The sequence below is a fragment of the Euleptes europaea genome, chromosome 13 (assembly GCF_029931775.1).
Source record: "Euleptes europaea isolate rEulEur1 chromosome 13, rEulEur1.hap1, whole genome shotgun sequence".
NCBI lineage: Eukaryota > Metazoa > Chordata > Lepidosauria > Squamata > Sphaerodactylidae > Euleptes > Euleptes europaea.
In genome coordinates, this window is record NC_079324.1 from 11,718,840 (window position 1) to 11,736,941 (window position 18,102).

General features: G+C 47.2%; 1 protein-coding gene across 1 annotated transcript in view; it reads left to right on the top strand.

Annotated features, from left to right (window-relative positions):
• Window positions 1-12,441: 12,441 nt before the first annotated feature.
• Window positions 12,442-18,102, top strand: part of GAB3 (GRB2 associated binding protein 3) — a 120,576-nt gene continuing 114,915 nt past the window's right edge. Inside the window, exon 1 of the mRNA XM_056859661.1 lies at window positions 12,442-12,513. Within this exon, the coding sequence (XP_056715639.1) occupies window positions 12,442-12,513 (72 nt within the window). The remainder of the gene's footprint in view (window positions 12,514-18,102) is intronic.

The window sequence follows — 18,102 nt, forward strand, 5'->3', positions numbered from 1 at the left end:
AGGTCTGGAGAGGTAGCCGCACAAATGCTGTTGTACTAAAAGCAAACTCTCAACTGCGTCCTTTTATTAAAAAAAAAAAAAAAAGCAACCATGCTTTTAGTTTTGCTTATCAGCTGTCCATCAGCAAGTCAACAGCATTTTCCATTTTCCAACTTTATCAGAGACTGTAAGGCTGTTCTCAAGGCAACTGTGTAATTTGCCCCACTGAACTCATTTCGTGGGGTGTGTATTGTTAAGATACTTAATAATGGCTTGGCTCCAACCATGCAGTTTCAAGGATTGAAGAGTACTTCCGTGTTTGGAAGGGAGGGTGACGGTTTCTGCTAATTTCCACCTTACACTGTAGACCACCCTCTTTGCCCCATAGGCTGTTCTTGAGGATCTGCTGATCCCCCAAGAACAAAACTTCTAGGGGCTTTAGTGGTAGCATCAGGAGGGAGAAGCAGGAAATTCCCACTCTGCAAGGTCTTCTGCATAAGCAGATCTCATTTCATACAAGTCAAGAAACGTAATCATTCTGTACTGCGTATAGCATTAGTTGTAGCACCATTATTTATGCCGAGAAAACTTTTTGTGGTTATTATTTCTATAAGTTAGATGCAAACGTCTAACTCTGTATAAATTTTCGACAGGATCATGAGTGACTACTCACATGTACCCCCTTGTCTGTCTTAATTCCATTATTATTTTATGGACATAATATTGTCAGGAGGTTATCTAAAGGCTAGGAGCAGCTACCCTATGAGCCAAGGATCACAGAGGAAAAAGTTCTTTCTATCCACTTTCTCCCTACCACGGGGAGACAATGGGAGAGATAACTTTTTATCTCCCTCATGTAATACCGAACTGGGGGCACCCAACAAAGTTGATGGGGAGGGGCCATGGCTCAGTGGTAGAGCATATGCTTGGCATGCCAAAGGTCCCAGGTTAAATCCCCGGAATCTCCAGTTAAAGGGACCAGGTAAGCAGGTGATGTGAAAGACATCTACCTGAGACCCTGGAGAGCCACCGCTGGTCTGAGTAGACAATATTGACTTTGATGGACCAAGGATCAGATTCAGTAAAAGGCAGCTTCATGTGTTCATGTGATGGGTTTTCTATTCACTACTGATGAAAGAAACTACATCTTCACACAGAGCACAACGAACTTGTGAAATGCTTAGATGGATTTATAAGGGATTTGAGAAATTCATAGAGAAATTCATTGGAGTGGTGTACTCTGATCTGGAGAACTGGGTTTGATTCCCCACTCCTCCTCATGAGTGGTGGAGGCTAATCTGGTGAACTGGATTTGTCTCCCCACTCCTCCACATGAAGCCAGCTGGGTGACCTTGGGCTAGTCACAGCTCTTAGAGCTCTCTCAGTCCCACCTACCTCACAGGGTATCTGTTGTGGGGAGGGGAAGGGAAAGTGATTGTAAGCTGGTATGATTCTTCCTTAAGTGGTAGAGAAAGTCGGCATATAAAAACCAACTCCTTCTCCTCCTCTTCTTCATCCTCATCCTCATCCTCTATGGTTATTACAATAAATGGATGGTGATGCCAGGGATTGAACCGGGGACCTTCTGTAAAGCAGAGGCTCTTCCATTGAGCCACAGCCCCTTTGTGTTGCTACCAGAGTGTTTCTTAATGGTCCTAAATAATTATCTGACATGGGGTCTCCAACTTATCTCTAACTCCCACCTTCTAACCAGCAACTAGTACTAGAGATTCAGCAATTAACGTTAGTTGGCGGCTGTGGTACTCATGGGAATGCACACTGCAGGTGGCATAGAAACCCTTATCTTCAGACAGGATGGGAAACAAGAACCGGCCAGTACCAGGAGCAGCTGTGAGTCAGTGCTAAGTAAATGGAAAACTCCAGTGCTAAATCATTCATTTTTATACTCAGATTAAATCAAATCAAATTTATTTACAGTCAAAGACCAAGAAAATCTGATATAATAGCTGATGTGAGAATTTTCCAACTGAAGGGGGGGAAGGATTTCCCCCCTCCTTCCTTTGGTTCGTTGTATTTGGACTTCCCTGCCTGCTTACTCACCAAAGCAATGACCAGGGAAACATAGATCATGCATCAGAAAACTCTGACATACTACACAAACATACTACATCCCCTTAAAAGTCTTTCACACTACGTTAAACGAAACTCTTTCATACTCAGGAAACTCACACACTCTACCCTCTTCCATTCTACCCTCTTGCACCCCACACTTTTACACTCTACACAAACGTTAAACCAGACAGATTTATTAAGCCTGCAGGAAAATATAAAGCAAGGAAAGAAACAGTATTCAACTTCAATATTCAAGGCAGAATTTAACAGACCCACATATACACAAACAAACAGATATCAGAGATCTCTGGATCACTCTAAGGAGAGATGGCTACAGCCTAATTTCTTTCCTTAGAATGATAAGGAAACAGGGATCTCACGATACTTTTTAAAGGCTAAACCATGGGGAAGAGATCTTTACAAAAGCCCTTTTCCCAAACTCTCCGGAGATGGGCCTGTGCTTTTGAAAACTTTCTGTACCTGATATGTTACTTTAGTTGAAACAGTCCTTGACAATTGTTTCTTCCAAGATCACAGGCCCTACTCTGAAGATGGGGTCAGACTAAAAGCATCCGAAAGCTAAAGGCCATAGTCAGGCCTTAACGCGCTTTTTAAACTATAAGTTAGGGCCTTTAAATGGTTCTTTCTTAACACAAACAAAGTGTCCTTAATCTAAAGGATTTTCACCACAATAGCGAAAAAACGAAACATGATAAAACTATCAGATGTTATTAATACAATAAAATAATAAATCCCTGATCTAAATGCATGGCTACTAAGGGCTACTCCAACAATACAGACATAGATGTATCCACATGCACACCTAAAGGTAAAGGTAGTCCCCTGTGCCAGTACTGGGTCATTACTGACCCATGGGGTGACGTCACATCCCGACATTTACTAGGCAGACTATGTTTGCAGGGTGGTTTGCCAGTGCCTTCCCCAGTCGTCTACACTTTACCCCCAGCAAGACGGGTCCTCATTGTACCGTCCTCGAAAGGATGGAAGGCTGAGCCAACCTTGATAGAAATATTACGCGTGAGGGAAAAGCAGACTCAAAATCGGCTTCGTGGTAAAAGTGATCACAAAAGAGCTGGGGGGGAAACGGGGTGGGGACACACAATGTGAAAACGAAACATACAAAAATGCATGTGGAAATCAGGGGACATGCGGAAGCAGTATGGGGCCAGAACCGACGGAAAAACCCCATGAGCAAATGCCCTGGACCTAGGTGTAATTCCAGGAGATCTTCTGGCGCCCCCTAGTGGTTGGAAAAGCTGCCCCACTGCTGCAGCCCTCTCCTATCCCCCCCTCCTTTCAAGTGCAGGAACAGTCATTCTCCCCCCCACCCGCCTTGTTTGAAGAAAAATCCCCACAAAGCTGTGAAGTGTTCCTTAGGTCATACAAGGGTTGCCACCCACTATTATGGCTGATCTCCAGGCTACAGAGATCAGTTCGCTTGCAGAAAATGGCTGCTTTGGAGAGCAAACTCTATGGCATTATACCCCGCTGAGGTCCCTCCCCTCCCCAAACCCCACCCTCCCCAGGCTCCACCCCCCAAATCTCCAGGTATTTCCCAACTCTGAGCTGGCAACCCACGGTCACACGGAAAGTGCTCTGGGAATGGGTGTGGGTGTGTGGCAGCCACTGGCGTCTGAGGCAAGGAAAGTGTTGGAAAAAAACTCCACGTAGGTGCTCTGTTGCCCCCGTGCATGCCTCTGCATTCACACCAGCGAGACCTGCACACATGCTGAATGATGCATTTTCAACCCACTTTCAATGCACTAACAATCGTTTGCAAGTGGATTTTGCCATTTCACACAGTAAAACCCGGCTGCAAATTGCATTGAAAGTGGATTAAAAGCGCATTATTCGGCATGTGTGAAAGTGTGGAAGCAACCCCAGAGTATATCATTTTTTAATACAGAGAAGACTAGCATTCAGAACTTATATCCTAAAGAACAACATGTATCAGCCTAGTCAGTACTTAAAGTGTTTACAATTGATTTAATTGATGAGTAGTAAAAAGGGGTGTGGTGCACAGTAGCATTATTGTAAATAACAACAAGGGTATGCGCAAAATAAGCCAAAAAAGGCTCTTCCTCTGGGTCTTCTTTCCAGTATTCTATTATTTCTGCTCAGTAGAAAACATGGTCATTTCTGATAGTGTTAATAGGCTATCTAACTGTATCAATCTTTGACTCTTAAGTACTTCAGAAATAACCCAGAGAGTAGCAGTGGGAGATTAAGGTACATGGATATAACACTACATTTTAAAATTCCTTTCCCTTGATTTAACAGTCATTGTCTATTCATCTAACATTATATTTGAAAATCCAGGTTTTTCTGACCATACACTCAATACCTTCTTGTTCCTGCAGGTGGCGCTCTTTAAGCATTATCCATATGGTGATATACCGTGTGCCAAATTCAGTCTGCAACAAAACACAAAGGAACTGTTTACAACTTTGCTAAGATAACAGCCCCTAAATTCAGGGGCAAATCCTTGCCAGTTGGCATCAGGAATTGCCTGTGAGTGTGCACGCGAGCAGCTTGAGAGAGACTTTTTAAAAAATGTTTTATTTATTTTTATAAAGACTAAAACCAGGACTTCACCGGCTAATAAGAGACAGAGAGCTGACAATCATTCTACATGACACAAATTGCACGTGAACAATTTAACAAAAAAGAAGCAAAAAATACAGAATGCCATTAGGTAGACCAGTGAAATGCGTATTTTCTCAGAGACTCTAGAAAACAAAAGAATCCCCTGTGGTCTGGAAAGTGATCTGACAGAAAGTCCCCCACCCAATGCAAGATCAAGGACTCCTCCTGACCTGCTTCCATCTGCCTCTCATTCTGGTATAAATAAGTAATGATGTAAGCAACATGTGAGAGAGGAGGGAATCATGATAAGGGGGGGTAGAAATCCTCATTTTGTGAATGGCCGCTGGGATGTAACTCTCAAATTATTTTTAAAATAAAATTTGAGTAAACAGAATCAAGAAAAAGACACAGCAAAGCAGTGGCTGAAATAATTGAGGCACCTTGTTTGGGTAGATAATAATCTTTGACTCTTGCCTGGGAGTAGAGTTGCCAACCTCCAGGTGGCAGCTGGAGATCTCCCGCTATTACAACTGATCTCCAGGTGACAGAGATCAGTTCCCTTGGAGAAAATGGCTGCATTGGGCATTGGACTCTATGGCATTGAAGTCCCTCCCCTCTCCAAACCTCACCCTCCTCAGGCTCCACCCCCAAAATATCCAGGTAATTCCTAACATGGAGCTGGCAACCCTACCTGTGAAAATTAGGGTGTAACTACATGATACACCTGACACATGTCGGGTCACAGGTGTGTGACCGAACTCACAGTCAGATGTACATTGTGGGAACTCTCCTTTAAAAGTGCTGCAAGGGGGGAGGGAGGAGCTTTCGGTTTCCCTCCCTCTCCACTTTCACCAGCAGAAATGGTGGGGGGTATCCTTTGGCCATTTTATCTTGCTCCTTCCTAGGGCCTTGCCCAGGGCCCTCACACGGTGAGCCTCCATTTGTACCTAAAGCTGCCGGCCTCCAGGTGGGGCCTGGAGATTCCCCATAATTACAGTTGATCTCTAGACTACAGAGATCAACGTAATTTTTGGCCCAGAATTAGCCTAGTTACAGCCTCCATCTTTGAACAAAATGGATTTGAGACCCTGACTGTGTGTAGTTTGCCATTAGGAATCGTGACTTTTGCTGAGTTTTGTAGTTCCCCTGGATAAAATGGCTGCTGGAGTTATACCCTGCTGAAGTCCTTCACTCCTCAAAGTCTGCTCTTCCCTGGCTCCACCCCCAAATCTCCAGTTATTTCCCACCTAAGAGTTGGCAACCCTATTTGTATCAATACTATTGCAAGAACGCCCCCCCCCCAAAAATTTTTTTGATCAGTACCAGTATGAATTTAATGTCGGATTTTTTAAACCCCAGTATGTATCACTTCACACTTACATTAAATCTCACATCCCAAGTTGTTGCCCATGCACTGGAGAGATCCTTTTAGAGCTCCTCACAGTCCAATTTGGTTCTCACCTTCCTGAATAATTTGGTGTCATCTGCAAACTTAGCCACTAGGTTTTTTTTGCCATCAAGTCACAGCTGACTTATGGCGAACCTGGTGGGGTTTTCAAGGCAAGAGACGTTCAGAAGTGGTTTGCCATTGCCTGCCTCCTCGTCACGACCTCAGTATTCTTTGGAGGTCTCCCATCCAAATACTAACCAGGGCCAACCCTGCTTAGCTTCTGAGATCTGACGAGATCAGGCTAGGCTGGGCTATCCAGGTTAGGGCAGCTACAAGGTGAGGATTGAATATAACCGGCCATCCACACAAAGAATCGTTCAGTTAATCTTTCTTTGAGACAGTAACAATCTATAACTAAACTACATGGGTTATAAAGCCCCAGCAAGGGGCTTTCAAGGCAAGTGATGAGCAGAGGTGGTTTGCCATTGCCTTCCTCCATAGAGTCTTCCTTGCTGGTCTCCCATCCAAGTACTGACCTTGCTTAGCTCTTGAGATCTGATGAGATTGGGCCATAACACGCCGCCTTCCCTCCCGCCAGTTAGAATGTGTGTGTGTAAAGTGCGGTCAAGTCGCAGCCGACTTATGGCGACCCCTTTTTTGGGGTTTTCATGGCAAGAGACTAACAGAGGTGGTTTGCCGGTGCCTTCCTCTGCACAGCAAGCCTGGACTTCCTTGGTGGTCTCCCATCCAAATACTAACCAGGGCTGACCTTGCTTAGCTTCTGAGATCTGACGAGATCAGGCTAGCCTGGGCAATCCAGGCCAGGGCGCCAGTTAGAATACCCAGTTCTTAATTCTTTCTGTCTTCTTCAATCTGCAACCCCCCTCCAAACTGCGCTCCTTTTACTCAACCTATAACTGTTTACAAAAACAAACCATATATAATAACATAAAATATGACAAAACAATACATGTGTAACAAAAGAGTTTATATCAATTCAAAATGCTGTTCGACTCTTGTTCCTGTTGCCTCAAAGAGAAATTAAGAAGAGGGAGATTTGGGGCGGGCGGGAGGCAAAGAGGGTGCTTTATTGTTGGTGAGGACACACAAGTACTGATGATTAGGGTTATAGTCATCACATACCCGAGTGTGAATCCACAGCAGAACATTCCTTGCTACATCCTGGTGTCCCTACTTCCATTATGGCTCCCATTTTGCAGATGGGAAATTGGGGCTAACACAAACTTGTAGTTCAGATATTACATGAAACCAGGCTTCACTTAAGCCGAACTATGGTTAATTTAACGGAATGTTGGCCACTCAACTAGCTATAGTTAGTTAGCTTAGGGTACATCAAACCGGGATCTTAAACAATGGTTTGAAGGTGTAATTCCAGGTGTAATTTCAGGAGATCTCCAGATCCCATCTGGAGGTTGGCAACCCTACCCAGGTGAAATGCCACCTGGTGCAGGGCTAGCCCACCCCACTGCCTTTCCTTGGAGCTCCAGAGGGAGGGGGCCCATAAGATGTACGTGGGAACATCCTGAGAGGTAAAGGGCCATAACTGAATATGCATGCCAAAATAAGCAGAATATTTGTCTGACTTTGCCAGGTGTTGTATTTGAGTCTTCCTGAACTGTTCTGCATCCAAAGGACCTAGAAGGCGCCACTTCTCTGACTCACCAAAGATGCTCAGATGTTTTCCTTTGCCTGCTCTTTGTGTTTGCAGCAAGGACCCCTCAATAACAAACCTCTGACCAAAGCAGACCTGTCGGCTATTGCAATGCCTTCACTTTTCAGAAATGGACAGGGGCTTCGGCCCCTCGCTATGGCGTGAAGCGCAAGTTTGCTCCGTAGCACTGGGGATACACCCAGGATCGGTAACCTAGAGGCAGAAATCTTCAGATATGAAATGCCTGTTCTCTTTGATTCCTGGAATGCTGCAGAGGGGATTAATAGAGCTGCCCACAACTCTGGGAGCCGCACACTCTCTCCATTAGATCAGAAACCATGTGGAGGCAGCGCACTTAACTGAGAAGAGACAAAGGGGGCTGCCAAAATGCGCCTTTCCCCTCCCATCTCTTCAAATTGGTAAGCCAGAGAATATTTAGGCTGTAGGAGGAAATGGCGTAGTGGGTGTCAGAGACAGCTGGAACATGTATCGTGTGCTGTTCTTCCCTCTCCTTCCCCCCTCCCAAATATAGCACAGCGCTGTTTTTCTTGCTGTGAGAAATACTGCAAGAGGGGCATTAACATTTTGCTGAGTTCATGTGGCACATGGCCACCGCAGGAGCACAAAACGCTGCTTTCCCATGGCTGGTCTGGCCAAACTTCCTCCCTCTCTATCAACGGAAGGGTTTTTTGTTTTTCTTTTGCTCCCTTTTGATTTTGCTCAGATAAAGTGTGTTGTGTGTGTGTGTGAGAGAGAGCGAGCTCTAATTATGTTTTAAACTAGATTTCTGGCCTTTCAATTTCAAAAGCCACTCACACCTGAGTTTAGAATCTTTAGGGTTACCAACCTCAAGGTGGGGCCTGGAGAGGAGAAGACTGAGAAGGGATATGATAACCATTTTCAAATACTTCAAGGGCTGTCATATAGAGGATGGTGCCAAATTGTTTTCTGTTGCCCCAGAAGGTCAGACCAGAACCAACGGGTTGAAATTAAATCAAAAGAGTTTCCATCTAAACATTAGGAAGAACATCTTAAGAGTTAGAGCGGTTCCTCAAAACAGGCTTCCTTGGGAGGGTTTTAAGCAGAGGCTAGATGGCCATCTGTCAGCAATGCTTATGCTATGACCTTAAGCAGATCATGAGAGGGAGGGCATCTTGGCCATCTTCTGGGCATGGAGTAGGGGTCACTGGGTGTGTGTGTGGGCGAGGTAGTTGTGAATTTCCTGCATTGTGCAGGGGGTTGGACTAGATGACCCTGGTGGTCCCTTCCAAATGTATGATTCTATGATCTTCTGGAATTAAAACTGATCTCCAGACGACAGAGATCAGTTGCCCTGGAGAAAATGGTGGCTTTGGAGGGGAGACTCAATGGCATTATACTCCTCTGAGTCCTCTCCTCCAAACCCACCCTTCCCCAGGCTCCAAACCCCCCCCCCAAATCTCCTGGTATTTCCCAACCTAGAGTTGGCCATAATAGTTTAGATACAGGTAGATGACTCAGGGATAAGCACCCCATTCTGAACACATGCCAGGCCAGGGATATCCAGGTTGCCAAGAATCCTCGCTCATCCTCTCAAGGCATCCTCTCAAGGGCTGAAACGTGCACACTCTTCAACAACCCCACCTCCCAACAATATCATCATCTCTGGATTCCCAGCATCACTTGGAAGAGGAAGCAGGAAGAGACTGTTGACCGACTGGTCAGTAGCTGGCGCTTGGACCTTCTTCTCCACCCCTGTCCTTCTGAACAAGTTGCTTTGTTCCTTGGTTTCTTCTCCACCTTGTTCTCCCCTTAACTTGTTATCTTGCACAACCCAGTCTATATGCCCATCCCCTACAAATTGGCTGCACAAATTGGCTGCCGCAGCTAACCTTCAATTGCACAGTTAAGATCCTTGTGCTATGGTGGCAGCTGCTACAAAGGAATTAAAAAAAAAATCTGTACGACCAATTGAATCTACAATAGCCAATCAGAAGCCTTGCTGGGCAAAAGCTCTACCTGGCTCCACCCACTTTCTAAAAACACTTGGCAGAGACAAGGAAAGGTGTTGAAAGGCATCATGTTGGGGACCCCTGCTCTAGACCTCTGATCGGTCTCTGCTATTGTAACCTGTCAAAACCTTCTGAATAAATGCAATGCATGGATGTGCCATTTTAAAGGAAGGAGGTCACATTTAACGGAGTTGGGACTCAGAGGTCAAATTCCATACCGAATCAATTCCTCCGGATAAAACACATAATTTCCACCTCCCCAAAATATATAAACTTAAGCCAAGTTCAATACTAAGCTGTCCATCCCTGTAGAGAGGAACAATCGAAAGTTAGATATTTCGTCTGAAGTTCCGACAAGAAACGTGTTAAACATTTATAGTACGCATGAAATGACAAAATATTATGTGCCCACACATTTGATTGCGTCTGGAGTGTTTGCGTTGCCCAAAAGCTGGCTAGCAAGACATACCTGAAGGCCACCTGACATGCATGGAATTGAACCAGTGAGGAGTCACCCCACCCAAACATCCCCCTTCTGGGGCAAAGCCATCCATCAATGCATGAGGCACGCAGCACTCCATAGCTTACCCTCTCGGAGATATAATCATGGTACAATTTCACTACACGCCTTTAGTTACAAGAATTTTTTGGTTAATGTACAGAATTTAGGCGGCATAAAAGCTGTGGCTGATTGTGTGTGATACGTGCGGTCAAGTCACTACTGACTTATGGTGACCCTACAAACTAATGACCTCCATGATGTAGGTTAGGTTAATGACTGGGCAAAGATCATTCAACGATCTTCTTGATGGAGTGTAGATTTTGAACGTGGGTCCAGCCTAACATTATAATCAGCACACCAGTTGCTCTAGAATATTTATAGGTCTTGATGTGTGTGCCTTGGGGGAGTTGTACAATAGTATTTCCTTTTCAAACTGCTTTCTGGACCTGCCACACCAAGATGCTTAAAATAGATAAATGTAAATTCATCAGTGAATTGCCATCCAATTTATGGCCGGCCACCTGAACTTGCCCAGACTAGGCAGATGGTGGCCATTACCCAGGATCATTTAACCCCTACCTGGAACAAATCCTGGACTTTTGCACCTTGGCTCCTAAATGCTGGGCCAATTTCTTGTGGATCACGGTTTTTAAAAAACGTGCAACCAGACACTTAAAAAATAAGTATTCTGCAGTGCAAAAATTCCTGCTGTCTGCATTAGTGCTCTGTAGGCTTTGAAATGGCACGGAACGTGACTTCAAGCAACAAAACATTTCCACACACACACCCCGGGCAAATAGACAGGCGCGTCGCGACAGCACTTTCCCATGCCATTTGTGCGGCTCCAAATTTGCTTTAAAAATATTTTTTAAAAGCCCTGCGGTGAAGGCACCTGCCGCCTTTGCCTGGCCAGTCCAGCCTTCTCTCTCTCTCCACCCCCCCCCCGTTCCTTCTCGACAACTCGCTTGTGTTCTGATGAAAGCATGCATGTAACACGGATCAGTTATTCCTCCTTCCCTTGGAAGAAGGACATTGCAGCGGCTCCGGCTCCCCCCCCCTTCCAAGGAAGAAAATGTTTGTGTTCTGATGAAAGCATGCATTGAACACGGATCAGTATACTGATCTGTGTTAAATGCATGCTTTTGTCAGAACACAAGTATACTGATCCGTGTTAAATGCATTCTTTCGTCGAAGCACAAGTATACTAATCAGTGTTAAATGCGTGCTTTCGTCAGAACACAAGTATACGGATCCGTGTTAAATGCATTCTTTCGTCTAAGCACAAGTATACGGATCTGTGTTAAATGAGTGCTTTCGTCAGAACACAAACTGATCCGTGTTAAATGCATTCTTTCGTCTAAGCACAAGTATACTGATCCGTGTCAAATGCGTGCTTTCGTCAGAACACGTATACGGATCTGTGTTAAATGCATGCTTTCATCAAAGCACAAGTATACGGATCCGTGTCAAATGCGTGCTTTCGCCAGAACACAAGTATACGGATCCGTGTGAAATGCGTGCTTTAGTCAGAACACGTATACGGATCTGTGTTAAATGCATGCTTTCATCAAAGCACAAGTATACGGATCCGTGTCAAATGCGTGCTTTCGCCAGAACACAAGCATACGGATCCGTGTGAAATGCGTGCTTTAGTCAGAACACGTATACGGATCTGTGTTAAATGCATGCTTTCATCAAAGCACAAGTATACGGACCCGTGTCAAATGCGTGCTTTCGCCAGAACACAAGCATTTTCTTCCTTGGAAGGGGGGGGGGGAAGCCGGAGCCGCTGCAATTTTGCAAATGTGCACACCTATCCAATTGGGGGGGAGGGGAGGAAAGTCAACCCCCCCCCGCCCGCCTGCTCTAGAGGAGCCCCCGTCTGCTGCTCAGCCGGCGGCGGGGGGTGGGGTGGGGGCCCCGGCGGCGGGGGGTGGGGTCTCTCCCGCACGTGCTTGCTTTTGTTTACGGGGCCGGGCCGGGCGTCACGTGCCTGGGCGGGCGGGGCGGGGGGGTGGTGGGGGGCGCCGCCCCTGCGTGTCACCCGTCAATGTCAGGACTTCCTCCGCGGGCGGCGGCGGCAGCAGCAGCAGCAGCAGCAGCGGGACCCGGCTGCGGGCGAGCTGGCCGAGCAGCTGCGGGGAGAAGGGGGCAGCCCCGCCGCCCAGCCCCCCTGCCCTGCCCTGCCCCTGCCGGGGGTGGGGGTGTCCCGGGGGGGGGGCCCACGATGAGCGCCGGGCACGTCGTCTGCACGGGCTGGCTCATCAAATCGCCCCCGGAGAAGAAGCTCAAGAGATACGTGAGTAGCCGTCGTGGTGCTGAATGATAGTGCAACGATGATATTGCAACAGCCCTGAGCCTGGCGAGGGTTGCCTTTTCTTCCTCGGAGGGGCGGCGGTTTGCAGCTGCAGAGGGGGAAATATTGGTCGAAGGCTTTCACGGCCAGAGTTCATGGGTTCTGGTAGGCTATCCGGGCTGTATGACCCTGGTCTTGGTCTTTTCTTTCCTGCAGAAGTAGCAAAGGTAATGTGTTAAACCTTGTCCTGTAATCTGTTCTTGTAGGCTATTCGGGTTGTGGGACCGTGGCCTTGGTCTTTTCTTTCCTGGTGTTTCGCCCGCAGCTGTGGCGGGCATCTTCAGAGGAGGAACACTGAAGGACAGTGTCAAGTGTGTAGGAAGAGTAATCTATATAGTCAGAAGGGTTTGAGCTGAGTCATTGTCCTGCAAAAGTAGCAAAGGTAATGTGTTAGTCATTGTCCTGTAATCGGTTCTTGTGGGCTATCCGGGCTGTGTGGCTGTGGTCTTAGTATTTTCTTTACTGACGTTTGGCAGCAGCTGTGGCCGGCATCTTCAGAAGAGGAACACTGCAGGACAGTGTCAAGGGTGTAGGAAGAGTAATCTATATAGTCAGAAGGGGGTTGGGTTTGAGGTGAGTCATTGTCCTGCAAAAGTAGCAAAGGTAATGTGTTAGTCGTTGTCCTGTCATCAGTTCTTGTAGGCTATCCGGGCTGTGCGGCCGTGGCCTTGGTCTTTTCTTTCCTGACGTTTGGCCAGCAGCTGTGGCGGGCATCTTCAGAGGAGGGACACTGAAGGACAGTGTCGAAGACACTTTCCTTCAGTGTTCCTCCTCTGAAGACGCCCGCCACAGCTGCTGGCCAAACGTCAGGAAAGAAAAGGCCACGGTCGCACACTGTCCTTCAGTGTTCCTCCTCTGAAGATGCCTGGCACAGCTGCTGGCGAAACGTCAGGAAAGAAAAGACCAAGGCCACGGCCACACAGCCCGGATAACCTACCAGAACCAATGCAGAGGGGAAGCTTGCGTGGTGCGCGCGCGGGTGCGCGTTTGTGTGCAGCCGGTGCGCGCAGCCCTGCCCCGGCCCTGCCAGCCTTGGCGCAGGCGGCGAGCCGTCCCAGGCTTCCCTGGACCACCCCGGCCCCACACCCTCTTGCTGTCTGGTGGCACTTATGCAACCGGCCTCGGTGCAGAAAACCACATTTTCTGTTTCAGTTACAAGGTGCCTCTTTTGCAACCGAAATGCGTCTCCTCTCGGCGCTGGGTGGCTTGCAAAGAACTTCTTCCCCGGGGGGAGGGGGAGGCGGCGACAGCCCACCACGACTGGGGGCTTCCCCCCCCCCCCGCGCAGCTGCAGCAATTGAGGCTCCTGCCCCTGGGTCTGGGATGGAAGGCTGCTGCATCCTCTCTTGGTGCATCTGTCGGAATGAGCCGCTGCCGCCGGGCCACAAAGTTCAGCGGGGCGGTGGGAAGGTTGGCGCAGACGAGGCTGGCAGCCGGCCTTCCCCGTCGTGTGGGCCGCACCGCTGTTTTGCACTGTGGGGAACTCTTCTCCTCTCCCCCAAGTACCTTTGCCTTTGCAAAAGTGTTTGCAAAAAACAAAACAAAAAACCAACCCTGCAGGGTTGCACGGAAGCCGTAGCATGAGGCAGAGAACGCGACTTCCCTTTGGCCTTCCTGAAACCTGGGCAGATGCTCCCTAATGGCCCTAAACCCGCCCTGAGCCGGCTTGCTGGTGAGGGAGGGCTACAAATGTGAAAATAAATAAATAAAATAAATAAAGACACACACACACCCCGCGTGCGCGCCAGGCTTCTCCATCAAGCCTGTTCTTCTCCAGGTTTGTCCGGTTTTGCCTCATTTGCCTGTCAGTGCCCTGGGCGGAGGCCATGCAACTTTGGTGCCCTGGGAGTAGGGTTGCCAGCTCGGGGTTGGGAAATACCTGGAGGTTTTGGGGGCGGAGCCTGAGGGGGTGGGGTTTGGAGAGGGACTTCAATGACAGAGTACAATGGTCAACGCGGCCATTTTCTCCAGGGGAACTGATCTCTATCTGCTGGAGATCAGTTGCAATAGCAGGAGGTCTCCAGCCACCACCTGATATGTGAATGACATGTGCAGTGGGATGGGGCTGAGGGACTCCCTAGGGCAGAACACAAGTCTTTCTCCTGGCTGCGTAGTTGTCTGATGAGTTTTGACAGGGGGAGGCGGATGGAAGGCATACATTTTGTCCCTTTCCAAAAATGGGTGCCCCCAGACTTGGCTCTCCCCGCCTTCCCTGTCGCCTCCTCCCTGGGCATGTTGATATTTGTTTCTTGTGCACGCACACCTCTTGTGCAATGCGTTCCCCTTCCTCCCCCCCCCAAAATAAACACACATCATTAACTCTGTGTGTGTTGGGGGGGGGCATCTGAGAATGGTCCTTCTAAGCATTACTCCTTTGCATCTCACCGGGTTGGCTGGGAGGGGGGGGGTGAACATTTCCCTTGGTGAAGCTTTTTTCCTGACTTTAAATAACTGTTCCATCCAGTCTCCAGGGAGCTACGTATAAATAGCAATCTGTAGTGGCTTTGGATTTGATTTCCTAGCTCGCAGAGACATCGGTGGGCCTATTTGGAGTAAGAAATGCAGCATAGAACGATTATGTAGAAGCTCACACACACACATACACACAGAGTATAAAATCACCCTGCTGGTATTGTTAGCAACTCTTCACAGTGAAACCATTTGGATGACTCAGAACGTGATCCACGCACTTTTTTTCATGCTTGCTTTGCATTTCAGACAGCCTGCATGGCTGGGCCCAGTGAGTGATAAACGGGAAGGTTTTCTTCTCCCATTGCTCCACAGCATTGCCTTCTGTGGGTTTCTGGCACCAGAGTTCTGTCCTCTGCAGCTGGACATGCGTGCATTTGCAGCATCCATGTGCATCTAATGATGAGTTTGTCACATTCAGATCCTGTCCTCCCTCTAAAGAGCTCAGGCATCCCATTTTGTCCTCTTCATAACCTTTGGAGATTGAGGCCGCATCGCACAGTCTTGGCTATTGCAGCCACTATTGCACTTGACTATTGCGCAACCAGTTTTTTGCAACTGGATAGTCGTGTCCACACTAGGCAACCCAGTTGCCAGCGACTGCTGTAGTGTACTGACAGTGGCGTATCTGACAATTTGCGAATGCAGCCCTGAGAGAGTGGTTTGTCCAAGTGAGCATCATAGCCAAGCTGGATTTGAATTCACGTCTCTCCTGGCTGACTCGCACATAACAATGATTGCCTGGACTGTGTTATGAGGAAACGCTGAACATAAACAGCAGCTGGGTTTGCTTTTTATCACACAGTCTTGCCCTTGGTTTCCGAAGTTCCTGTGTTCCCAAATGGAATATTTATTTGGAAGGCACATGATCCAGGCATCTTGCAGAAGACCCAGGTTCGAATCCCCACTCTGCTATGGAAGCTGGTTGGGGGATCTTGGGCCAGTCCCTCTCTCAGGGTTGTTGTTGTGAGGCTAAAATGGAGGAGGGGAAAATAATGTTGTAAGCCGCTTAGCATGCCTGTTGGGGTGAAAAGTGGGGTACAATTATCTAAATAAGGCAAATAAAATAAATATGGAGGGACAGTTTCTCAGTCGAAACTCTCCAAGGAATTCTGTGTATGCTCCCTTGAGTCTCATGATGGAGGGAAAGCAGAATGGGTGTTTACTTGACAGCAACTAATGAATGAATTCGCTCATTTCTGTGTGGTTTGGGAGAGAGCATTCGTTTTAGTTCTGCCAGACCTTGGTTCAAATCCCACCTCAGCCCTGAGAATGGACTTTGCAACTTCTTGTCTTTCCTTCTCAGACCCACCATCTGTAGATTAGGTACAATGAAAGAATTAACACACACACACACCACTGCTTTGAGGATGAAAAACATGCAGGAGGGATGCCCTATGATCTGGTAACAACACTTGAGTTAAATTTTGTTGAAGTAAATTACTTGCAAGATAACTTCTGCAGTTAATTGCTTGGATTTCAGTGGCTTTAGCGCTAACTTTTTGGTAAATTGTCCTTGCATATATTTAAAAATTATAACCCTAATCCTGAGTGTGTACTGTTCTCGCGCTGGTGAAAAATGTGTGTGTTTCTGTCGGTTTGCGCAAGCGTACAAAATGGGGCCGCAGGTTTTGTTTTCGTCTCTGATGTGCACTGGTGGTTAACTTCCAACAACAGCCGTCATTGGAGGAAATTCTCGGTTTTTGTGAAAGCAGAAACACTTCTGAGATAAGGAGATGACAGACGGTTGCAAAATTATTCTTTTGGAGCCAAAGTTAATTTCTTGCCCCAGTGGTACCTTAGGCCCGCCGGCAAGATACAAGATACAAGCCGAGGCTGGATTTGGCTTCGCCTCCAGGCTGGCAGTTGGAAGCCAGCGAGGAACAGAATTGTAGCTCCAGAACATTTATTTTTGGGCTGCGCATCCAGCGGGTCGTAGAAGTTGGCTTCTGAGAATCTTATCGGGGCTGAACAAAAGGAGCTAGCGTTGGAAAGCGCGGGATACGCCCACAGGATTGCTTGCATGTTGCTCTGCCAAAACCAGACCCTAGCGTGGAACGGTGATGCAGCCGAATCGCGATATTTCCTTAAATGATATCTCAGTGGATTCACATATCGGTTTTTGATTAAGGGTTATTGATATTGAAGGGTTTTTTTTAATTAACTGGTTCATTTCTGTGCTTTCCACAGATGAGAGGTGTTGCTAATGTTTACCAATGCTCAGGGAAGGTATTAATATATTATAATCACCGCTACTGTTCAGATGGTTAGAAATCAGCTCCTCCATGTTTTGTTTTGTTTTACCTATCCAGAGCTGAGAATTAGGGAGCTAAGCTCTAGCACTCTAGAACCTCTGTTCCTAGTAAGGGAGACAGAGAAGGGCTAGCAAAGGATCTTTGGGGTTCGTGTGGAACCTCTGGGGGTTCAGTGGTTGCTGCTGGAATAGTCTTCATCTGTTGTGGTTGTGTTTTTAAGAATTTGTTTCCTTGATACTTACTACACCAGAACAGCATGATGAAGGAATGGTTCGCAGGTATACACGTTTTTCTTTCGCTGGAAAAATGTGTGGCCAAAATATTGTCGAAGGCTTTCACGGTCAGAGTTCATTGGTTCTCGTAGGTTATCCGGGCTGTGTAACCGTGGTCTTGGTATTTTCTTTCCTGACGTTTCGCCAGCAGCTAGTTTAAGAATGAATAAGGCTTGGCTTCCTGTCTTGAAAACCTCCAAACTAACAAAGACTACAGTCAACAATAGCCATTCAGATTAGCTTTGGATTTCACACGTTAACAGATCACTTCAGGATACAATGGTTCCATATTAACATACCACACCCTCATTAGCACATTATCTTGATACTTACAGGACAATGGTTAGCACATTACCTTTGTTACTTTTTGCAGGACAATGATTCAGCTCAAACCCAACCCCTTTCTGACTATATATTACTCTTCCTACACACTTGACACTGAGAGACCCTGTCCTTCAGTGTTACTCCTCTGAAGATGCCTGCCACAGCTGCTGGCGAAACGTCAGGAAAGAAAATACCAAGACCACGGTTACACA